Source organism: Lemur catta, chromosome 4 (genome assembly GCF_020740605.2).
Source record: "Lemur catta isolate mLemCat1 chromosome 4, mLemCat1.pri, whole genome shotgun sequence".
Lineage (NCBI taxonomy): Eukaryota > Metazoa > Chordata > Mammalia > Primates > Lemuridae > Lemur > Lemur catta.
In genome coordinates, this window is record NC_059131.1 from 31973654 (window position 1) to 31999360 (window position 25707).

General features: G+C 40.7%; 1 protein-coding gene across 1 annotated transcript in view; it reads right to left on the bottom strand.

The window, feature by feature from the left end:
* THADA (THADA armadillo repeat containing) overlaps positions 1-25707 on the bottom strand; it is a 298298-nt gene that overhangs the window by 40197 nt on the left and 232394 nt on the right. The window contains exons 33-36 of the mRNA XM_045549490.1: positions 6402-6781; positions 5679-5797; positions 5265-5337; positions 2393-2546 (exon numbers count right to left, since the gene is read on the bottom strand). Coding sequence (XP_045405446.1) covers positions 2393-2546; positions 5265-5337; positions 5679-5797; positions 6402-6781 — 726 coding nt within the window. The remainder of the gene's footprint in view (positions 1-2392; positions 2547-5264; positions 5338-5678; positions 5798-6401; positions 6782-25707) is intronic.

Sequence of the window (25707 nt, forward strand, 5' to 3'; positions counted from 1 at the left end):
TAGAAACCATCCTGTGCTAAGAGCTCCCCTTTGTCTACCCCCTCCCTCATCTACGCCTGGAGAACTGGTGTCAGAGTCACTGACACTTTAGTCATACCAAGAACAGCAACGGCTCCAGTAGGGGTTTCATTCTCATCTTTCTGTTGCAGATCTGGCTTTACGTTTTACTCAGTCTTTTAGGATCCGTCCTTTCTAATTGTTCTCTAGGGCTTAATACTTTCCTTTCTTGATATTTTCCCCTTTAACATGGTCATTAATACCCCTAAGATCCTTCCCTCTTTAATCCATTTCAGGTTTTCTTTTTTCCTTAAATGACTTTGCTCTGCCCTTGACTTGTCCCCACTTTTGTCCTCTGTTTCTACCTCTCCAGTACCCATTTTTCATGTTCTTGTAGGCCATCAACCATGGTTGGTCTTCTTCATTTCCTACGATGCTATAACCAGCATCAGCAATTAATTAGAAACCAGTTACTTTGGCCCAGAACTCAATTTCACACAGGAATTCCAGGTTATTCTACACAAATTTGGCCTGTTATGAGCTAGGGTTAGAGTAGTCAAAGTCACCAGAAAACATGCAGCAAAATGATATTAACCTTACTGGAGAAGCTCTACCCAAGTTTATAAGCCTTTGCTCTTACTCCTCTGGGTCTAATGACTAAATCACAATCATAAAAGGTTCCCTCTCAATCTCCCTTTGGGTGTAAAGAAAAATGCCTGGAAGTTACTAAGAAGAAAGAAGTAAAAGTATATTAAAGAAAACTTTGTTTCCCAGGGATATACAGGGACTGAGACACTTCATTGGTCTGAACTTCTATAACATTTAAAATTTGAATCTCACCATCTGAAAAACAATTATTTCCTTTACTGTGTAAATCCTTTGTCCACAACTATACTGAAAGCTCCTTGGAGGCAAGGAACATGTCTTATTCTTGAGGGCTGGGCATGGAAAAGGTAAACAAAAGTAAAATTCCACTAATAGATGGGAAGAGAATCATAGCATGACAATATGGGATTCACACAGCAGGAGAGGATGGGGTCAGGATCGAAGCATGGCTTTAGGTCCTCACAGTTTTCCTTTAATTAAACTCTATGCTTAAAAACAAACCAAAAAATACAATATAAATATTAAAACAAAATAACAAAATTCTTAGGTTTTCAATTGCTTAGGATTTCCTCAAACTTGGTTTTCTTAAACATCATCAACATGATGCTCCTTCCTGGTTATTACTCTTGCAGCATGAGGGTGACGGTGAAGAAAGAGACATGGGGGTGTATAACCTACTGGAAACCAGCTATGATCTGTACCTCCATTTAATTTCAAAATATCTCCACCTTTATATCCCAAAGATACCTTCAACTCAAACCAAATTCAGTGGCAGGAACCAGCAGCCTATCTAGTCACTGAAGCCAGATGCCTGGGAGTTACCCTGAACCTTTCTTTTACAACAACCTCAATACCACCAAGTCCTATTGATTCTACTTCCTAAACATCTTTTCACCTGTCCTCTCTCCTTCCTTGCTGCCATGGCTTCATACTGACCCATTCATTTCTCACCTAGATTACTACAGTAGGCTTCTTGGAAGAGGGGATGGTTAGGCTGAGTCTTTTTTTTTTTTTTTTGAGACAGAGTCTCACTCTGTTGCCCAGGGTAGAGTGCCGTGGTGTCAGCCTAGCTCACAGCAACCTCAGACTCCTGGGCTCAAGCAATCCTCCTGCATCAGCCTCCTGAGTAGCTGGGACTACAGGCATGTGCCACCATGCCTGGCTAATTTTTTCTACATATATTTTAGTTGTCCATATAATTTCTTTCTATTTAGTAGAGACGGGGTCTCGCTCTTACTCAGGCTGGTTTCAAACTCCTGAGCTCAAATGATCCACCCGCCTTGGCCTCCCAGAGTGCTAGGATTACAGGCGTGAGGCACAGCGCCCGGCCTAGGCTGAGTCTTGAAAGACAGAGGTCAGTCAAACTGTGGTCAAGCAGTGGCTCATAAGGCTAGGGCTTATGAGCCATGGTAAAAGGTGTTTAGATTTTATCCTGTCCATCTCGGGAAGGAGGTGCAAAGAAAAAAAATAGATTTCATCTTGAAGGGAATAGGAAGCCACACACAAGTTTTAAGCAGTGGACTGAAATGATAATATTTGTGTTTCAGAAAGACCACAGAGGCTCTTTAGAAGCTTTGTGGAGAATGGTTTAGGAGATAGGATTGAAAGAAAAGAGGCTAGTTAAAAGGCTATAGGTGAAAACGATTAGAGTATGAACTAAGAGGGCAGGAATCATCTGAAAGTTGTGAAGGCAATTACATCTTCCATCTTCCATTCTTTCTTAGGCTAGAATATCTATTCATGCTTTTAGTGAGTTTAATACAATGGACTCCCCCCTCAGCACACTTACCAAGAACAGGATGGGGGTTGGTGAGGAAAAATGGTGTCGTGCTGGTGAGGACTTCAGCAGCAGCCAGCCTAGACCCTGTGGGGAGATGGTCTCCACAGGACAAGACGACCAGCTGAACCCACCGCTTCAGCTCGGGGGCTATCGAGTCCCTGTTCTGAAAGCACAAAATGTCTCTATCAGCAGTTCAGATGATGCAACCGTGGCTGACATGGAATTAGGAATGAGCTACCCCAAATAGGCCTGCAAATTAGCTCTTACCAGAGTGGGAAGAAAGTTGTTTTTCAGTTGTGTTTCTATCCCGACTAGGGAGAAATAAAAAAGCCCAAGAAAGAAAATCTGACTTGTCTTTCAGTAAGTAATATGGAGTCACTGTAACTAGAGAGCAAGTTCCTTGAGTCTTTTCTGATGCAAATCGGGTCATCAGAAAACTGGCGTATCTGACAGCTCCAGGAAAGACCAAACTTATGGGGAAAGACTGGCAGCAAATAATAACTCAAAGTCCCCAATAACCAGACACGCCTCCTATCTTTAGTAACAGAACCCCCATTTTTGGCTGGACCCATGGGCACCTAGCTAAAGACTACATTTGCCAGCCTCCCTTGCATCTGGAAGTAACATGTGATTCAGTTCTGACTAATGGGATGACACTAGAAGTGGTATCTGTGTACTTTCAGGCCACGCCTTAGGAAGCGCCCATGATCTTTACTTCCTAGGTTTCTTCTTCCTGCTAGCTGAACAGAGACAAGAGGGTGGGAGCTGCAGCAACCAGCTGGGACCATAAGATGGAACCACATGCTGAGAACAGCACAAGAACAAAGGGGAAGAACCTGATGGCTCAACGTTGTCAAGCCACCATGGACTGCTTCTATCTGGTTTAAACCACAGTATTTATGAGTTTCTGCTATAACATTTAAAGTAGCATCTACCTAACACTATTGTTAAAAGAAAGCCCTGTTGTTGTTTTCAATAGTAATAGCTTTGCTGATACATAGTTCACATATCATAAAATTCACGCACTTAAAGTGGACAATTCAATGAATCCTGGTATATTCACAGATACGTGCAATCACCACCACAGTCCGTTTCAGAAAATTTTCAACACCACAAACTGTGCTCCCTTTAGCTATCACTCCCCCATCCTCTCATCCCGAAAAGCCACTAATCTACTTTCTGTCTCTATGAATTTGCCTATTCTGGACATTTCTTATAAATGGGATCATACAATATGTGATCTTTTGTGACTGGCCTCTTTCGCTTAGCATACTATTTTCAAGGTTCATCCATGCTGTGGCATGTGTCAGCACTTCATTCCATGGTATGGACAGACCACATTTTCTTACTCATTCATCAGTTGATGGACATCTGGATTGTTTTAAATTCTGTTTTTTCATTTTTTCTAGACAGGGTATTGTTCCAGATATACTTTATTTCACCTATCAACTAAGTCTCTTTAAATGTTCAGAATGTGACTACTGATTCCTCTGATAACGTCTGGGCAGCCAAAGAACTGAACCAATGAGCATCTTAGACCCTGAGGAAGATGCTAACTCCTAATGTACAAAGAAAGCCAGGTTTCTCTAGGAACTTCTTTTATGTGTTTCTCTACAGTTTTGTTAATTTTTTTCTCCCTAGAAAACTCTCAAGTTTCATTAAATATCCCTTCAAGTATCAAGCAGTGCATTTAAAATATACATGACAATCGGTTAAAAACAGCTTTAAATAAGAATGATGATTTTGGCAGGCTTATTAGGCTGCCTTATGACTACTTTGTTAGAACTTGGTGTATTTTTCTCTAGGCTACAGATTTTTAGCAAATCATCTCCTTTCTTACACTCCCCCACACCCCACCTGACCTTTTTTTGGCTTTTTGTATCTCCTAATGATCTAGGTTTAGTCCCCTGGCCTGCCTTTGAATGACAGATTCAAGAAAACCACTCATCTGCTTGTTAATTCTCACCCTCTGATTTTATCTCTGCCCAACCTCACAACCTCCTCTATGAAGTTTTCCTCAGTTCCCAAACACTCCATCCCTCCTCTGGGTTCCTACAGCCTCTGTATACCTTCCTACCAGAACATTTATTGTAATTATCTAATGCTCTCTTTCTTTCATTAAACTGTACCTCTGATCTCTGTCCATCTTTGTACCTTCAGTATCTATCTCAGGGCTAGGTTTATTATAAGGACTCAGAACCCACAATGTTATGCCACCACTATCACAATGTGGTAGTGTAATCAAGATCTTCAGGTGATTTTCCTGTGGTATTGGCTGCCTTCTACTTATTAATATAATCCTGTGATGTTGCTACCTCTGTTATATGCACCTAAGTATGCATGTATTTGTCTTAAGGCATCTTTCCAAGAAGCTGTTTTTCTTATTTTAGTTCCACCTAACCCCCAAAGGACATGTAAAACAGGTGAGGCACATCTGGGCTTCCGTCCAGAGCCAGCTGGGCCATGTTCTGGGGGAACATTTAAGCCTTAGCAATATATTTTCATGCTTAGTTCATCAGGTTGCAATCCTAAATATTCTAGGAATTGATTTGCTTATTCCTCTTTAGATTAAGAGTCTAGCTAGAAAAAATGGAGAAAAAGCAAGGGGTTTGGGCATATGTGTGTTTGCGGGGAGGTTGTGTTACCCTCATGGACTCTAATCAAAAATGCTGAAAACAAGAGACAAGAAAGGTGGTGCTCAAAAACGTCTTCACAATTTATACCCAAAGTGAAAAAACCAACACGAACAATAATTTTGTAGAGGCTACATATACACATCATAGTGATTCTGGCTGCTGAGACAGTTCACTTTTACTGATACCTTCTGGGTAAATAAAAGCACAAAAACCCAGGCCCCAGATGGGAACAGAATCAGTCTTACCTCTGCACGTGTCTCCATGTGATGGGCAATCACTTTGGAGGCAAGCCTCAAAGCTACGTTCTGAATTTCAGATCTAGAAAAAGCAAAACAAACCCACACAAAAATAAAATCAAACATATTTTATACACAGATCATTTTTGCAGACAGTCTGTAATCCACGCATATGTGAACACCAGAAATCTCTACCTCCTGGTTATTATATAAATGCCTCCAGAAGTGATTACCTTTGGGTTATTAGTGTGAAACTCTGACATCATTCCAATGCTTGAGTTTAGAACATAACTCTTAGGCTGAGGCCTAGAACAAAATCCAGGACCTGAGTCCCAAGGCCAGGATTGTGCGCAAGTTCATTACATGATGACTGATGAAACCGTACACCCTACCAAGGGTGCACAGGGAGCACTGGGGGCAAACCTTTCATTAGAAGCAATATCCATCGTCCAAACCAAGAACTCCTTTGGGGTTAGATGGACACAGTGCTCCGTCTGGGGAAGCCACTCACTGGGGTCCATGTGATGAAGAATTTTCAGTATCTGTGTGAGCCAAGTCCATGAAAGAAAAAAGAAAGAAATGCTCAGGAAAAAGTCTCCAGATGCTAAATAAAAATCACTTGTACCAACAAGGGGGTCTATCTTTTGAAATGCTCCCACTGACTTCTTATTGCTCCTGTTATACCTTTAGGATACTGAGGCAGAGAAGAGCAACGACTAGCCAGAGGGCCCCCAGTAACCTGGGATTGGAGCTAAATGCCCAGATTCCTAGGGCAGTGCTCCTTGTTTTTGATTATGCTTTCCAGGTGGCCATCTGCTCCCAAATAGCCATGTCAGCAAAGACTTCCTCTGACACATACAGTTAATTTTCAATGATCTGTTTCCTAAACATCCCAGAGTGGCTTGCTCTGTCTTTGGTTAATCTCTGCCATCAATACCACTATCATCAAAAGCTTTTCTTAGTGTCCTTTTATGCATGAAGCCATGCCAACTACCATACAAAGAGAGTCCTTATCCTCTGGATGCTGAATCTACTTCCTATTGACCCTGGAGAGCCCAAACCCAATCTTGCCTTCATGACTTTACCATTCTGGTGCCTCGCCAAAAAACGTGGACAGTGGAAGGGGATGGTCATCAGAGACTTTACCTTGCAGAAGCATTCTGGGTGATTTTCCGTCATCGCCAAAAGCAAGAACTTCTCTCCCATGTTGCACAGCAAGGCTGGCAGTCCCTTCTCTCCTAATCCAGAGGCTGCTAATGAGAACCTGTCCAACAGGGCTTCCAGTGTCAGTGAGCGCACTTCAGGGAAGGCAGACTCTAACAGCTGAGAGAAGGAGATGGGAACATTCCTTGTCTGCTCCCCACTCTTGGCCACCACTGCCCACACTGCAGTGATGGCTAGTCTGGTGAGGCTCTGGAGGTACTGGGGCAGGCCTGGCATCTTGAAGGTACAGGAGAATCCTGTTATCAGCTCTGATCCTGAGATAATCCCTCTGACTTCCTCCCAGAAGCCAAGACTCTCCAGAACTAAAAAGCAAAAAAATAAGGGAAAGAGGCAATCACTTTATTCAACTTTCCACAAAAGGACATGGGAGAATGGAAGGCTCTGAACACACTGAAACCATCAAATGTCTTTCCTAAATAGATTTCAAACAAACAATGTAATAATTGACTAGCCCACTAAGGTTCAGACATCTGGCCCAGAAACAATTTCTATTTAGATTATTCATAATTTTTCTCCCAGGTAGACAAAAGGCATTACCGTCAGAAGACGCACTCCTGGCAGTCCTCCTTAACATCCAATAAATATGAACTCAGTGACCTCTTAAATCACTGAGCCCCAAAGTTGACCAGGAGAAAAGGAAACATCTAGTCCAAACTTCCTTCAGGGTCTCAGATCCTCTACACACACCTCTCCCTGGAGGCTACTGGCTGAACCCTACAGTGACCTGGAGCCCACAAGACAGCTTATTCCATTGTTAGTAGATCTAATTGTCACAAAGTTCTTTTTGGAGTTTCTACTCGTTGGCCTAATTCTGCATTTTGAGGCTCCCAGTGATAGCTCTTTAGGCATTTGGTTACAATTACTGTGCCCCCTCTGTCTTCTCTAGATGAAACACCCCTATTTCCTTCCCCATATGACAAGGTTCACCGTCTCTCATTACTCTAGATGCCTTCCTTTGGATGTGCCCCACCCTCTCTTAAAGCAGGCCCGCAGAATGGGTCATGACTCTCCTGCATGGTTTGAAGAGTAGGACTGTTACTTTTCCTGTTCAGAACACTAGCTTACTGGAGTTGCATCACACTGTTGACTCATATAAGGCATAAAATCAACTGAAACCACAGCCCTTCTTCTTCTTTTTTTTTTTTTTTACATGATCTACTGAGGGTGGTGAGTCATCTTTCTCCCACCTTGTACTCAATACTTAGGGCAAGACTTGTTTTCTTTGTTTGTTTTAAATCCAAGTATACCCGTTAAATTTTATCTTCCTGTTAAGTTCCATAGTCTGTGTTTTAGTTGCTGAAATCTTTTCAAATTCTTGGTTCTGATCAAAAAACTTATTATCTGCTTACTATGTGCTAGTAAATATTAATAAAATAATATGGTCTAGTTTGAGAAAGAGAAATGCATGAGCATATAATTCCAGTCAATAAATATAGTGGTAGAAATGATAACCTGAGTCTCAATGCGGAAGCCAGGTGAGAACGCGTTGGAACCACCAAAGGCAGAGGAACCACCTGAGCAAGGGCTTAATGAAGGCATGAAACAGAATGCACCACGTGGGTAACTATGGGCCACCTGATATCACTAGAGCAGAAAATTTGAGGTGGGAAAGGGCAACAGATGAGGCTAGAGAAGAAATGTGGCCAGGACACAGTCTCCTAGACAATGGAAGGAGGCTGGACATTGTTCTGCAGGCAAGGGAACGGCACTGAGGGGTTATTTTAAGCAACAAGGTCAGGGCACATTTTTGCTGAAGTGCCCTTATTGCTGAGGGGCAACATTAGAAGCAGGGAGACCAGTTTACCCTGGAGTAGCTTACACACAGCTTGTAAGTCAGAAGTATTTTAGAGCTTATAAAGCACTGTTTATGTTCATCATCTCATTATAACTCAGTGAACCCTGCTGACTTATAGCAAGTTAACATAAACATAATGGAAGTGTAAAACATTAAGGTAAAACTTGGAAAAACTTATTTGAGATTGAAAAATCGCATAGGCTTACAATAATCCAGGAATTAAAAATGTAGAACATTCATGTAATGCATCAAATTGTTTCAAACAGAAGTTGCCCCAGGAGGCAAAACGGGGACTGGACTAGGGCTCTGACATGATGGTGTCCCATGGAGGCCACCACCCACCACCTGCAATTACTCATACACCTCTGCTCTTCACTCACACTCCACACAAGTCCTGCCTTCACAGGAGACAGTCATCTCTACAAAGCACCAGGGAAACCGAGGCAGTTTGGATCCTCAACCTTCGTGTCATCTCTATTTTCAATGCCTAAAAACCTAATTCCGCTACAATTTAGTAATGAGAAGACCACAGAATTGTGGTCTCCAGGTACCATTTCCCTATCCTTCCCACCCACTGTTGCCTGAGGACAACACTGGTTAAAAAGGAATTTCACTTGTTTGGCAAAGAGTCGGAAACATGGCTCAGAGATCTGCTCTTAAAAATGTAATTAAAAACAAGAACTGTCTAGGCCACATTGGATAATTTTCAGTCTGAAAGAGGGGTATTCCAAGCTGAATGTATAGTCCACTGGACTCAAGAGCTGGGCACCCAGGCCCACTTGCTTCCTCTGGGGCCTTGAGGAGGGCTAATATAACGAAGAAGCCAGGCATTGAAGGCATGACCCCAAAGAAGCGGGAGATAGGGAATGTGCTCAGGGAGGGTTCCTTTGGGACTTCTTCACCTACACTGCCTGCAGGCTTCAGTATAATTCCATAAACATTTATTGAGTTAAGCATCTCTAATCTAAAATGCTCTAAAATCTGAAACTTTCTGAGCACCAGCATGATACCACAAGTGGACACCTGACCTCATGTGATGGCCACAGTCAAAATGCAGGTAGGTGCATAACACACAGTTTATTCAGCATTGCCAAGGGAAAAATAAAATTACCTTCAGGTTATGTGTCTAAGGTGTATATGAAACATAAATGAATTGTATGTTTAGACTTGGGTCCCCTACTCAAGAGATCTCATGTCTATGCAAATATTTCAAAATCTGAAAAAAGCCCAAATCTGAAATACTTCTGGTCCCAAGCATTTTGGATTAGGGATACTCAGCCTATGTTGGATACTTTGCAAGATATAGAAATTCAGAGTTGAGAAAGAAAAAGATCTGCTGTCAAAGAGCTGTAAGACTAATGGGAAGATAAAGGACAAGTATAAAATAATAATGATAAGACAACTGTAAAAATGCAAAATGCTTAGTGCCCTAACATTGTGAGTGATAAAAGCTGACATTTGTTGAGTATTTGTGTGTCATGTACTATTCTATTATAGAATATTATATAGCTATTACTTAATGCTATGAACAAAAATTACTTTTAGAATTGACACTTAAGTATTATTCTGAACACTTTAACAAGTACTGACTCACTCATGAGGTAGGCCCTTTATTATTATTATTATTTTATTATTAATCCCTTTTACAGATGAGGAAACAGAGAGATTATTTGCTCAAGGTCCCAAAGGAAATGGTAGGTAAAAAGAACATATACTAAAGCTATTAAGACAGACCAAAATGAATGCAATGGGCACTTATTTTCTACTGGAAGAAGTTGAAAAAGGGCTTTCAGGAGGGAACAAAATTTAAGATGGGCCCTGAAGGCTGCCCAGGTGCCTGCCTGGGAGAGGAAGGAAAAGGGCAAACGCTCCAGGGAGACTTAGGAGAGAACAGACACAGAGAGACCTTCCAGCAGGCTCACTGAATGAATGTGTCAACAGTGGAGGAGAAAAAGAGGTCAGGTCTGAGCCAAAAGGTAGAAAATTATCAAGTGCTGTTCACTTAGGCACTTCCTCCAAACTGTTGCTTGGAAAAAATACTCTCTGTTGTGCAGCAGCTATGACCCAAAGCCGAGCTTCTCAAACTCAAGCGTGCATCAGAATCCCTGGAGGGCTTGTTAAACCACAGAAGGCTTCCTGGGCCTCACTCTGAGTTTCTGATTCCGGAGGTCTGAGGTGAGGGCTGATAATCTGCATTAACAGACTCACAGGTGAAGCTGCTGCTACTGATTCAGGTATTTTGAAAACCACTGCCCTCAAGTGAAGGTAATAACCAAGGTTATTAAAACCACACATGCCCGAATCCCACTCTGGTGGATTCTGATTCAGTTGGTTTCAAGCTGGGCGTAGACTACTGTAATCTTAAAAAGCCAGCAGGTAATTCTGCTATGCACCCCAGCTGAGAACCATACCCCTAAGTGCCAACTTTCACAGGGCTTTGTAGGGTTTGTGGGTGGGTACGTAGGGGGTTGGAGTTCCAAGCAGAGTGCAGCTGGCTCCAGCTCCACACTTCACAGTAGTGAAGAACTAAAAAATTCACCACACCCCACTTTCTCTTACCAAAAAAAAAAAAAAAAAACCCACATATGCACACACAAAAACACCAAAGGACAGAAAATGACCAAGAATTCAAAAGAACAAATAAGCACTAAAAAGGTTCCTGGCAGGCAGGAACATGTTGGCTCACTGTGTACAGGTTCTGTTTCAGGTCGTGGATGTAGCAGTGAGTTAGAAAGACCAGGCTCTGTTCTCATGAAGCTATTTGGGTGGGGACCATAGGAACCACCCCCCTCAGTACCCAGAGTGAGGGGGTCTCTAGGTGGAACAGGAGGTTGGAGTAGAAATGCTCAGTACTTCAACACAAATTGCTGCAGTGACTAACAAAAAATGTTGCTTTCCTCTTGCACAGTGGTTCTCAGCCCAAGAAGCACATTAAATTCATCTGACGGCTTTAGAAAAACACTTATGTCGGGGGACACCTGACCATGTTTCTGAGGAGAGTCCTGGCTGTCTGATTTTAAAGTGACCGAGGTGCAGCTAGTGTTTTAGTGGCTCTACAGCCCACTGCAGGTAGAGCTCGTCAAATGGTTTTCACAACCAGGATGGAGCTCTCCCCCGGTGAAGCAGTGTTTGTGTCCTCCCATACCAAATCTGTTTCAAAGTCTAGATCAACACATGGTACTGATTTTCATTTCTATGAGTGCCTTTTGTCTGCAGGACACAAAGAACTGAAGTAAGTTCCTTAGTCTGAAGTTTAGCAGCCCTGTACTCTAGCAGATTGTAATTTTTAAACCTTTTCTACTTGTAATCTCAATTTTGATTGCTTTGGGTTTCTTTTTTCTTGAAAAGCCAAAAATGTTCCAGTGAAAGAATCAAGTCCCTGCTTTAATGGCTCCATCATATTTTTCATAAGTTAGAATGATTTCTGCAAACCCTCATTGGTGGGAGCTTTTTCCAGCCCTCCTTGTTTGGAAAGTGCATGTTCCCACTAGTGCAGTCATCTCAGCCACTCAAGGATGTGTGACTGATTCTAAACATACAATTTGATTTCATTTTTGGAATGAACTCTTTTTCCCTTCTTCAGGGCAAGTATATTTCTAGCCTTCAAGAGAATGGCTGGATCCACATGGAAGGACGATACATCCCCCTGTGCTATGTCCTGGTTCATTGGAGAAATAATTCCTAGTAAAATGTCACAATGTGGCAGACTGGTGTAAGCTGCCAACTTTTTATTTTGCAAAGGATGTTAAAAACCTGCCATCTATTATCATTTCATGAAAGAAAAGGGAGGAAATCATAGCGTCCTCATAAAGGACAATTCTTTAAAGAAATTTGGCTTTAAGAAAAACCTGCCATAGTATCACTTTGCTACAGTTTCGTTGTGCCACAGACTGGTGAAAACATCACCAGGGAGCAGCATTAGGGAAATACAACTTTGGGAAGCTGATAAACGCTTCCAGAGGCTGGTCTGTTTAGAGGGCATGACTATCATGAACAGCGGGAAGGAACCAAAGGAACTTTGCAGAGTCCCTCATGACACTGAGCAGAGTGTCTGTGAAGGAGCCCAGTGGCCCATTCACACAATTCTCCTTCTTGGTAATCTCAGACGTGTTATCTTAGTAGTTCCTAGTTCTTCAGTAGGTTGGAGATTCCAGCGTTGTTTGCAACCTAAATAGGGATTGTTAAAGTTAACTTTGGATCTCAAAGCTGCGACTCCCTAATTAACCAAGCTAGGGCATTAACTTCAACCAGGCTGCTGAAAGAGGACTCAACATACCTAGCAGCACATACCTTGTGCAGGGACAGTGGCATCATACTTGGCATGTTCTATGTTATTATAATATTTAGGGAAGTCTGTCTCCTCCTTAGAGAAGGAGCATAAGCCCAAAAGGCAGGCCTGTGGGCCATTCACCTTTGATCTTCTGAGATACTCTTACAGGTTTCTTAAAATTTCTTTAAAAAAAAAAATCAATATAATCTTTAAAAGATGGCTATTAATCTAAAAAGCTTTAAAAAGAGCATTCTGAAAAAAATGTGGATGATGTCATTATCACAAAATTTTGGATATAGTGGAGTTAAACCATAAGAGCATTTAATTTAGGCGATTCTGTCCACCTTAGATGTGTCAGGAAAAAAAATAACTTAGTGAATGGAACTCTAAGTACTCATGTAACGGAGAGAGAGAGCGAGCGAGGGAATACTAATTAAGACACAGTAGTTTCACCTGGCATTCCAGCGGCTGCGAAATGTCCCAGAGGGCGGTTGTGCTGTTAATTCAGACCAGTGGTTCTCAAACTTTAGCTGCTCAACCCCAGAGTTTCTGATTCAGTAAGCCTGGGGCAGGGCCCCCCAAAATCATATTTTCTAACAGATTCCCAGGTAATGCTGATGCTGCTGGTACTGGGACCACACTTTAAGAGCCTCTGCCTCAGACCATCTGAGATCATCCGTACTTCTCCTAATGTAAACATTTTGCCCTGCTGAATGTGTGTTATTCTAGTGTTTAGTGTTATTTGTTTTTGTACACCATGGCCCCTAATCATAACTCAACCCCTTCATCTAGTGCTCAACCGAAGAGCTCCTGAATATTATATAGTTCCTGGCCTTCACTTACGTCACTTATCAAGATAGCTTGATAGTCTTGTGCTGAACTGGCCAAAATAATAAAAGCGAGAAGGAAAAAGTGCAAGGCCCAGAGTGGCAACATTTTCTTGGCCCCAGCAAAGATGGCTGTGGGGGAGGCAACAGCCCCTGGAATGACAGAAAACTTGGTCTATTTATAAGCAGCAATCAGTATCCATGAAGCAGGACTGAAAAGGCCAACCAAACCAAAAAATGGTTCTATTGCTACAAAATAAGTCACTGATGGGATTATTGTGCATGGTAATGATACCAACTGTGCCACTGTGGAGGGTCACTTGCCACTGAGCCTTTATTCTGCCTAAACTTGCACCTGCTGTTCCCTCTGCCTCAAATGAATGAATGAACAGATGAATGAATTTCTCTTTCATATATTGTAAAGGCTCTGAGTTCTCCAGTGTCAAGAAAAGTTTGCAGACATAATTGCTCTAAAGTTTCCTATACCCTCCCCCGTCTCCCAGCATCTCCACCCACCTTAAAAAAGTCGGGGGCAAGAAAATACAAAGCACATTTAACTTCCAATGTATAGGGAGATGGCCTGACTTTCCTATTTCAAAGAATTGTAGCTCTAGGCAGAACTCTGTAATCAGATCCACAAAAGTTCTTAATCTGAAATAGTAGATAAACTGGCTCTAAAAATAACCACAGATGACAATTTGTACACTTTGAATGCTGATGTCCTGTTATGCAATTTCTCAGTAAAAAAATTATATTTGTAGAGAAAAGGAAACCATAGGAACTACAACAACAAAAAACTCAACTGATTTATAATAATAAATCTTGGCTTCTCCTTATCAAAGGGAAATTCCATTCTTCTATTTAATCCTCTGCCCCTCCTAATAAACTGTAACCTTGATTCCAGAGGCTCTTCCAGTTACAAACATGTCCGCTGACCTGGTGGAGGGATTTGGAAACTAACTTTGTCTCACCCTGAACTGGTACTAGTTGTTTACTTCTTGCCTACATTTGGTTCTAGTTCTCTCCACACCATCATCCCTGCTTACACAGGTGTGGCCCCCATTACACACACCCCTTGGAGAATATTCCCTCTTTCCCTTGCCCCCAGCATATTCTCAAAGGCATGTGTTTTTTAAGCACAGGATTCCTCATCTGCTGCTGAGGAAGGAGAATGTGCTTCTGAGAATATTATTTGAAGACTATCCTGTCAACCCTTAAAATGAAAGCACAGCCTTTCTGGCTTGGGAGAGAGGGAGCAGAGTCAGAAGAGCTCTAAAGGATTTGGGGAGGCTAAAGATGAGCTCATCAGACCTGGGTGGGACCAACAGCTTTTACTTTTTGCCTCCACCCACCCTCCCATCCTAGCCCTTGCCCAACACAGGGAGGAAGTCAGGAAATACTGTGGATAAACACAGGACAACCCAAGGACACAAACATAGTTATTTCTAAGCATATACTACTTTTGGTTCTTTCAGTGAATAGCTCTGAACAGGACAGGATTGGGAATCAGAAATTCCTCCCACTGTGACCCTGTTTAATTTAAACTCCTACCACAAAGGACCTGGGGCTTCTCTTCCACCCTTAGACAACGGCAGTAAGCTTGGACCAGTGCCCTCTCACCATGAATAACTAGAAAACTGGGCAAAATGTATGAGACTGTTGTTTTTATTTATTTATTGTTTTTATTTATTTATTTTTTTTTGAGACAGAGTCTCACTTTGTTGCCCTAGCTAGAGTGCCGTGGCGTCAGCCTAGCTCACAGCAACCTCAAACTCCTGGGCTTAAGCGATCCTACTGCCTCAGCCTCCCGAGTAGCTGGGACTACAGGCATGCGCCACAATGCCCGGCTAATTTTTTCTATATATATTTTTAGTTGTCCATATAATTTCTTTCTATTTTTAGTAGAGACGGGGTCTCACTCAGGCTGGTCTCGAACTCCTGACCTCGAGCGATCCACCCGCCTCGGCCTCCCAGAGTGCTAGGATTATAGGCGTGAGCCACCGCGCCCGGCCTGAGATTGTTGTTTTTAAATACTGGACATGGGCAGTGCAGGAATAAGGAGCCCCAAGAGAAGGAAACAAACAAGGTAGGCCTTATAATTGTCCAAGCTTACTGCCGTGAGACAATTTCCAAGCTCCAACACAGAAAGTAGGAACCTAGAGCCCAGAGGTCTTGCCCAGTTGAAAAGATGAGAGATCAGTGTTCAAGAAGACTGAGGCAGCTGGAATTTATGGGTCACAAACTAAAGAGGACAAACCTGTAGAGTGAAAGAACTCTGGAGATCTTTAGGTCTGAAAAGCAAGGGACCCCTTGACTCTTTCAATTGAATACTGATCTGCACGTGCATGGGGTGAAATTCCATGAGGCTGGGGAACGAACCACAAGAGAGCAATGGGCTGAACAATTCCTGAAGCTCACATATGCTCACAATAGTCTGCAATCTCTCATTCAGAGTAGAGACCTTGCAATACACGGGGCATTATGTAAAGAACTCAGATAGATATCGCCCTGTTAGTGGAGCTACGTATGCCCTAAATTGAAGGCTGTTCTTTAGATTGAACCCACCAGAACAAAGCTTAAAAGCAAGTCTTGGAAGAATCTAAATGATTCTAAGTAACTTAACTGTGTGCCAACACAAAGTCCAACACTTTAAAGGAATAAAACAAAATCTAATGCCCTAAAACATAAAATTAACGTTGTCTGGCTGGGCACAGTGGCTCAAGCCTGTAATCCTAGCATTTTGGGAGGTCAAGGCAGGAGGATTGCTTGAGGTCGGGAGTTTGAGACCAGCCTCAGCAAGAGTGAGACCCCGTCTTTACTAAAAATAGAAAAATCAGCCAGGCATGGGGGTGCACACCTGTAGTCCCTTCGGAGGCTGAGGCAGGAGGATCACTTAAGCCCCGGAGTGTGAGGTTGTAGTGAACTATAATGACACCACTGTATTATGTACTGGGCAACACAATGAGACCCTCTCTCCAAAACAAAACAAAACATTGTCTGGCATCTAATAAAAAAATGCAAAGAAGTGGGAAAATATGATCCATAACCAGGAGAAAAATTAATAAAAAGAAATAGATCCCAAAATAACAATAAAAATTAGAAACCAGGACATGAAAATAGTTATTATAAACATGCTACATATAGTTAAGGATCTAGAGGAAAACTGAATATGATAAAGAGAGATATAGAAGATACGAAAAGGACACAAATGAAACTTCTAGAGAGGAATAATACAGTATCTGAAATAAAAAAATTCACTGGATAAAATTAACAGATTAGACACTACAAAACAAAAGATGAGTGAATTTAGAGACACAAAAATTGAAGCTATCAAAATGAAACACAGATTTAAAAAAAAGAATGAAATGAGAGAAATTCAGAGCATCAGTGATCTGTGGGACAACTTCAAGCGATCTAATTTGTGCGTGAGTGAAATCCCAGAAAGAAAGGAAAGAGAAGGGATGAAAGAAATGGTCAAAGACATAATGGTGCCGAACAAGTGGATATCATTTGTGAAAAAATAAAAAACAGAACTTCAACCTTATGACATACATGAAAATTAACTCAAGGTAGATTATAGATATAAATTTAGAACCCAAAACTATAAAACTGCAGAAGAAAACCTTTGAGAACATCTTTGTGACCTTGGAATAGGCAAGGACTCCTTAACTAGAGCACAAAGACCATAAAACACCAAAGAGGCTTGGAACGGTGATTCATGCCTATAATCCCAACACTTTGGGAGGTGGGAGGATCATTTGAGGCCAGGAGTTTGAGACCAACCTGAGCAACATACCAAGACCTTGTCTCTACAAAAAAATACAAAAATTAGCTGGGCAAGGTAGCATGAGGCCGAGGCAGGAGGATTGCTTGAGGCCAGGAGTTTGAGACAAGACTGAGCAACATAGTGAAACCCCATCTCTACAAAAAATAGAAAAAAATTGGCTGGGCAAGGTGGTGAGCACCTGTAGTCCCAGCTACTTAGAAGGCCGAGGCAGGAGGATTGCTTGAGCCCAGCCTAGGGGTTTGAGGCTGCAGTGAGCTATGATGACACTACTGTACTCTAGCCAGGGTGACAGAGCGAGACCCTATCTCAAAAAAGAGTCCAGAAATAAACCCATAATTTATGGTCAATTAATTTTTCGACAAGGGTGCCAAGACAATTTAAGGAAGAAAGGCTAGTCTTTTGAATATATGGTGCTGGGACAAATGGATAGTCACACAGACAAAAGAATGAAGTTGTACTTGTACCTCACACCAAACATAAAAATCAGCTCAACATGGATCATATACTTAAGAGCTAAAACTATAAAACTTCTGGAGGAGAACATGGTGCAAACCTTTGATTTTGGATTGGGCAATAGTTTCTTAGATAGGACATCAAATGCACAAGCAACAAAAGTAAAGACAGATACACTGGACTTTATCAAAACTAAAAACTTTTCTCCATCAAAGGGCATTATCTTAGGAATGATAGTAAGAGGAGTTTAAAAATGAAAAAGAAAAAAAAGGCATTATCAAGAAAGTGAAAAGTTAACACACAGAATGGGAGAAAATATTTGCGAACTGTGTATCTTATAAGGGATTAATATCAGGAACACATAAAAAACTCTTACAACTCTGGAATAAAAAGACAAATAATCCACTTAAAAAATGGGCAAAGGATCTGAATAGACATTTCTCCAAAGATATACAAATGGCCAATTGGCACTAGAAAAGATGTCATTAGGCAAATGCAAATCAAAAGCACAATGAGATACTACTTCTTCACACACACTAGGATGGCTATAATGAAACAGATGGATAACAAGTGCTGGTGAGGATGTGGAGAAATTGGAAACTTTATATACTGCTGGTACAAATATAAGATAGTATGTCCTTTCTAAAAACAGTTTAGAAATTCCTCAAAAAGTTAAACTTAGAGTTGGCACATGGCGCAGATGCTAACTCCTTTCAATTTAAACTGCTAGGTAAATATCCAAGAGAATTGAAACGGGTCCCCACAAAAATTTGCCCATGAACTTTCACAGCAGCATTACTCATAATAGCCAAAAGCTGAAAAGAACCCAAATGTCTATCAACTGATGAATGGATAAACAAAATGTGGTATCTGCACAGTGGAATATTATTCAGCCTTAAAAAAGAATAAAGTGAACAACATGGATGAACCTTGAAAACATGTTAAGTGAAAGAATCCAGACACACAAGGCTACAAAGGTATGATTTCATTTATATAAAATATCTAGAATAGGATCAAAACTACTTGCATAATTTAACTGACACGGGCAAATAGTTTCAGATTACCTGTGATGAGTGGCTGGAGAGGGGAGACCCTAGTTGCTCATGTGAACAGTATTTCACTCCTAGGAGTGGAAATGTGGGTAAGAAGGTTCTGTCACAGATACAGACACTAAGTATAATGTTCACACTATCATGAGGCTCTTAATTTTCATCACAGAAACGGGCGGTGGACAGGAGCCAGGGAAGCTCAACTTTTTCAAGAAAGCTGTGTGACCTTGGGCACGTCAATTAATTGCTATAGATTTCATTCCACCTACTGATTAAACTCTAAAATTTTGAAGAATTGTGGGCCTATGTACTCAGCACCAGGCTTGGAATTTACAAAGAGTAAACACCACATTAATTTAGCAATCTAACAATACATCCTGTATTCGGATTTCTGAAAGACAACTAGGAATCATCTGCTTATTTTAGGAACTCACTGTTCCCTGGGAAACATACTTTTGGCACAAGCAACAGTTCAGATGACAGTCCTAGTGTTTTGGAGAAAACCAACTAATTTATTGACCACAAAGCCTGTATTTTTTCCTTGAAATTTCATAGCTGTAGGCCCAGAAATACAAAGTCCCCAGAAGACTCTAAAAATATGTTCTCAATTTCCTTTTATCTCCCACCTAGAGCTGAGAGAATAGTACCAACTGTGTCATATTAAACACATCTGCATCCAACACCGATAAAGTGCATGACTGAGGACCAGATAAGAATTGTTTTCAATTTGTTCAGATGGAACTGGTTAAATTTAACCTAATTAGACCAAATAAAGCAGGTGTTTGTAAGATGCCAATGTTTTTATTCCCTGTAATTGTTCAGCTATATTTCCCAGGAATTTAAGTAAAGGAAGTTAATATGTCATAAAAATCACTGCCCTTCTATTTATTCATGTCACACATGTATTATTCATGTTCTAGTCCATACGAATACAAGGCATTGTGGAACACTTCTCACAGATTTTACCATTTAACCATCATCAACATCTAAGCTGGCCTGTGGGAGGCTTACATTACCTAACTTCCATTATATAAATCCAAACAGTAATAAATGAGAGCCTGTCTTCTAATCTTATACTGATCTACAACTCAAACACACTGAATTGGCATTTAGACTATTTAGGGATTCTGACTTCACTCTCATAGGCTGGTCACTTTTAAGGCATTTAAAGAAAAATGATAACAATAATAAAAGTTATATTCCAGTTAAAACAAAATGTTTATTGCACTTGGCAGAGTGATGAGATCTGAACTATAAAACCCAACTGACAAACCACCAAACTCAGTCACCAGCAGCCTGGTACTGGGAGTGTTTTGTGCAGTGGCCATAGGTCCACTTTCACCGGGAAAAGGGCAGCAGTCGCGCGTTCTCTTTCTAGTAACTCACGTCAGCCCTGGGTATGCTCTCCTGTGATTCCACACAACCTTGGGACGGGAAACCGAAACTCAGGCAGAAAGGCCCCAGAAAAGCCTATGACTTGGAAGCTCCTGGAAAGGGGACCCCTCTCTGAGGCCTGGGGGTTCTGCAGCAGGGGCAGAAGCTTGGGAAGCTGAGACCACAAAGAGGTTCTGGGACTCCCCTCCCTAACAGAGTGATTGGTGTTTCCTGACTCTGGCCCTGGTTGTGCTGTGGGGCCACAGTGTGGGTGGTTGGAGAGCTCAGGCTCTGCCACCTTAGTACATACATGATACTAGGCATATGCCTCAGTTTCCTCATGTCTAAAATGAAGGAACACTAGTACGTCCTTCACCAATGCACATAAAATGCTTGGTACAGCGCTTGGCATAGAGCTAAGTGCTCAGTAAATGCTGGCCATTATTATTATGACTCCTACAAGGAACACGGTATTGAAAATAATGTTTCCTAAAAATGAGGGTATAACAGGCATCCTGTACACATTTCAGGAGTAGGGAAACTGCCTTCAGAGATCACTTACAGAAGGGGTGTGGATGGACAAATCCTTACCTAAAAGATCTCTATAAAATTGCTATTACGTCATTTATTTCTTTTGGATTAACTAATCCTTTTCAAGATTCATATTTCAATACATTATTACATACATACAATTATAAGCGAACTAGGTTGCATAAAATTTGTAAAATGGAGACGAGGAAAGGAAAAACCTACTCATTAACCCACCAAGAGATGAAAGTGCAAGTAGGTAAAGTATTTGTTTGAATACCTGGTAAAAGAAAATGTTCAATTCAATAGCTGTGACAAACACAAATTTAAGGGGTGTGGGCATAAAAGAGAAACAGAAAGTCCATCTCTCAGAGTAAAAGGGGTAAATATTTAGTCAAGTCTTAGGTGGTGTTTCAGTAAATAGATATTTCAATGGAAAATTTATAACCTGAGAGCAAATAATTTAAGATGGGTTTAAAATTAGAATTAAAGCTCTCGTCTCTGTGTCCCTGCCCAGCCTGTAACCCAGCCTCTGAGTCCTGGTGGCAGTGGGCATTTTTCTTCCTCATTTCCCCAACCCCAACTACAGACTATAATTTTCTTTCCAGCAGGAAACTGATATATACTAATGATGACAGCTGGATTCAGAAGAGGAAAAAGAATACAGGGGACAGAGAGTCCTTGTGGTTTTAAATCACTTTAAAACTCAAAACAAAACCCCCAGATTGGAATTTTTAAAACCTAGTTAATGGCTGAGGAAACCTCAAATGATTGGGAAGTACTAAGATAAAAGTTTGAATCACACAAAACACATCATTATCTTAAGCTTTTCTAATCATCTTCTCTGCCTTTCTCCTTCACTGTTTTTCTCCTTGTTTATGCCCCTAGCCCTTCAATGTGGTTCTAAGACATTTTAGAGATAGGATCAGCCTTCCAAGGTCACTTACAGAATAGCATTTGAGAGAGGATGGGCAAATCCTCTTCTACCCAAAAAAGTTTCCCTGAAATTATTACTTCATTTTATTTGGAATAATTAATCCCTTTCAAGATTCACATTTAATGTTTAAATACATGTTTATATACACATGAATGAAACAGAATTATGTTGTATAAAATTAGTGAAATAGAAAATAAGAGGAGGAACGCCCCCATAATCCCTCCATCTTGAAACAACTATTTTTAGCACTGTGCTGCCTTTAATTCTAGTCTGACCCTCCATCCCCCACCCCTGCTGCCCAAACCCTTAGTACTGGTTATCACAACAACTGGGCAAATCTCCCTGATATTCACTGAATGAATTTTCAGTTACATTCTTTCTGAGTGACAATAGGAACTTGGTTCCATACGGCCCTAAGAATCCTTTAAGGATAAGGGCAGAGAAAGAAATGCCACCTTGTCTTAAAAATCACCGGATCCCACTCTCTTTCTTATATCCTCCAATAATCTCCTTTGTTTACAGGGTCACGTCCAAGCTCCTTAGACTTTGGCATATGAGGCCTCCCACGACTGAGCTTCTGCCTTCCTCAGCCTTACTTCTAAGTCACACCTGCCTGGCCTTGAACCCAACACTCCAGCCACCCTGTCCTAATTCTTTGAAGGCTGTGCTGATTTGTGCCCCTGTGGCTCTGGCCATGCCCCTCCCTCTGTATGCAATACCCACCTCCACCTTGCCCATCTGGTGAATCCCTAACCATCACCAAACCTCTGCCCAACCACCTCCTCCTCTAGGAAGCCTTTTCTGTCCTCCCAAGTAGAAATGACCTTTCTTTCTCTAGTGCCTCACATGTGTCTCACACACACTTCTTTTATATACAGCATCTGAAATTCCTTATCACACCTACTCATAAGCCCAAGACATATTCATCCCTATCTCCAGATAAAGGTGCTCAATATATGTTTGATGTTAGCATGTCTGATGAATGAAAAACTAAATGAACAAGAAAAAAGATGATCTTTTCCTGGATGAGTTAGAGGGGCAGGGGCATCCCTAATCAAGTGGATTCCTGACACTTGATATGTTAGGTATGTTATATGTCAATGTTTTCCTAGGAAAACAGACATTTCTTCTTTCCCGAAGATGTTTAAGAATATGAGGAGAAGTGTGAAGCTGATGGGTTGAACACACTTCTGCCAGGCTGAAGGGGACTGGATTAGATGCATGGTTTCCAGCTAATGAAAATGATAATAATAATAGAAAATATTTATTGAGTACTTATTCTGTGCCATGCAGAGCACACTCTTTACATAGGGCTTTACACATGTAAGTTGACTCTAAGATGTAGATATTATTATTATCCCCATGTGCAACTGAGAAACAGACTAACCTCTCAAAGAGGTTAAATAACTTACTTAAGGTCACAAAGTTAGCATATGGCAGATCTGGGATTCAAACCAAGGGAGTTGGCTTTAGAGTCTATGTGGTATACTTCCTACTTTGAGCTTTGTGGGCTAATAATGGACGTAGGTATATATTTATAAACATATACACGTGATATAAACCTCTCATTTCAATTCAGAAAATGAATTTACATTTGATTGATGCATGAGTTTAAATAAAACTTGTATCTTGATAACAACTGTTACTATTCTAAAAACTGATGAAACTGTATTTTACTCAATCAGCTAATGATAAACCCATTAAACAAGGGCTTGCTATGCGCTTAGCTGGGTGACAGAGAATCTAAGATATGGTCTGTTCTTTCAAAAGAGCTTACAAGGTAACACTATAATATCAAGACATTATTTTGAAAACTTATTGAAATCTACACATTCAAATAAGTGATCACCTTATTTGGTGATATAATTATCTATCACTCAAACTGCCTTTGGAAACAATTTATGAAACACACAAGAATAGATTTCACTACTTTAAGCTCACAGTTTATTTTTATCCCAAACAGTGCTATCCATTTTAATTACCATTTCATTTGATATTTGGTTAGATCCAAAAATCTACTCTACCCTCAAAGGAAGAAAATTTGCCACCATTATTTGTATGGATGTTTTATATGAATACATACATTCATAAAGATAGACAGATGGCATTTCACTGTGTTGCCCAGGCTAGTCTTAAACTAAGGTTCAAGTGATCCTCCTGTCTCAGTCTCCCAAGTAACTGGGATTATAGGTGCACGTCACCACACCCTGCCTATATATCTAATTTAAAATGTAAATAGCCACATTTTTTTCATCATCAGTAATGTTACTTTAATGTACCTTTTTAGTTTTTATGACAAGTCATTAACAATTTTTCAGATCTCTCCATTTGACATAGTTAAATTCACATATTTCAATGGCAGTTTTACTTTTTAAAAAATTTTTTCTTTCTTTTCTTTTCCCCCTATTCTAGTAGCCACATTTTAAAAGTAAAGGAAACAGGTGAAATTAATTTTAATAATATATTTTAAAATTTAATCCAATATGTTAAAATATTATCATTCCAACATGTCTTACTCTGCAAAGTAATGACTTTAAGAGGAGTAACACATGGATGCAAGTGAAATAATGCTGAGTAATGAAAGACTGCTTGTGATCACATTTAATTAGGGTATAAATGCTAAATAATGTTAAGAGCAGGGTATAAACACTAAATAATGTTAAGAGCTTGGAGGAAAGGATGGTTCAAAAAAGCCAAGTCATCTTCATGGAGCCCAGCTCATCAGTAAAGGTTGCATGGCCGGGGAAGAGAGAAGAAGATATTTTACATTTAAGGGTTAACCCTTCTAGATAAGGAATAATGGTACTGAATAAGGCAAAAAAAAAAAAAAAAGAACTCAATTCAAATAAACTAATGGTTATAGTCAACCACAAAACTGTCAGAATCCAAATGAATGGATCTGTAAGCAGTGAGCAACTCCGTTATGGCCAAGGCCCCTTAGAGAAATAAGAAGAGAGGTATTATAAAGCTATATGGAATTTGGAACTGAAAGAAATGGTAGCAATCTAAAACAGTTTACTTGGTAACATCTGATCCACAATCTCTTTATAATCTCTGGATCCCAGTTAACTCAAGTGTAAACTAAAGTGGATATAATTCTGAGGTCCCTTATAGATAGGGTGACCTGTAATTTACTGTGCAAACCTGGACACTTTCAAGAGTAAAAGGGGGCACTATTAATGCTGGAACAAGAGGCATAAACTGGGACCATTTTAGAGCTATAAAACTATATGATCCTATATTACCAAGCAGATACAACAGCTACCCCTATCCAGGGATGTGGAGCTGATGAAAGTCTATTGTGTTCTTGTTACCTCTGCATGGCCACAGGGGCTTTGTGGGCTAATATACATCGATCAGGGTGAGGCGGTTTCACACTCCCCCACCCCCCACAACCCCCCCAAAGCATTTTAAATTGGTTTGAATTTGGGAACAGGGTTCCATATGGACAGAGCTAGATTTTGACAGCCTGAATGTATTTACTGAAGACAACAAATCATTGACAGACTAAATGTAACAGAGGAAAGCCCTGGCCTGCTTGTACTCAGAATCTGACTTTGTAATTGTAGCCTCCTTTAGACAGGCCTAATCAATTAGAAGAGGCTGATTTTAACCAGTTGCAGGCTCATTACCCTGCATTCCAGCTTGTGTTGATGAAAATCAGTTTCAGTCTGGGGGCTGGAACTCATGTACAGCACTTCCTGCGGCCTCTTATATAAACACATCAAAAAAATTTTATTTGGAGTTGCCCTTCTTCCTTTAGGGGGGGAAAAAAACCACTGTGTGGATCATGATTAAAATACAACAATTATATGTGAATCCGAGGTTCATATACAGAAACATATATGACCAAGGAACATGTATAAAGTCAGACACTGAGGTAGCAACTCATATGCGCATTGGTGTAGGGGTAGATTTGAGTATAGAGTCTCAAAAATCCAGGCTCCAGAATCAAATGAGCCTGGCTCAGTTATCTACACAGAATGGAACAGAATGAACTCTCAGTTATTGAAAATGATACCCTTTCAAAGAAAATGGGTATCTGAGTAGAGTTCAAACTCTTCCCTGAATGACCTACTAGAAAATAAATAGCAAACTTCCAAGTAAACAAGGACAAGTTTCCCTGAGAAGCTTCTATGAGAGAACTCCATGACACTGTTTAGTCTTACAGAAGTAGAAGGTGGGGGAGTGTACGGTAGAGCCGCTCA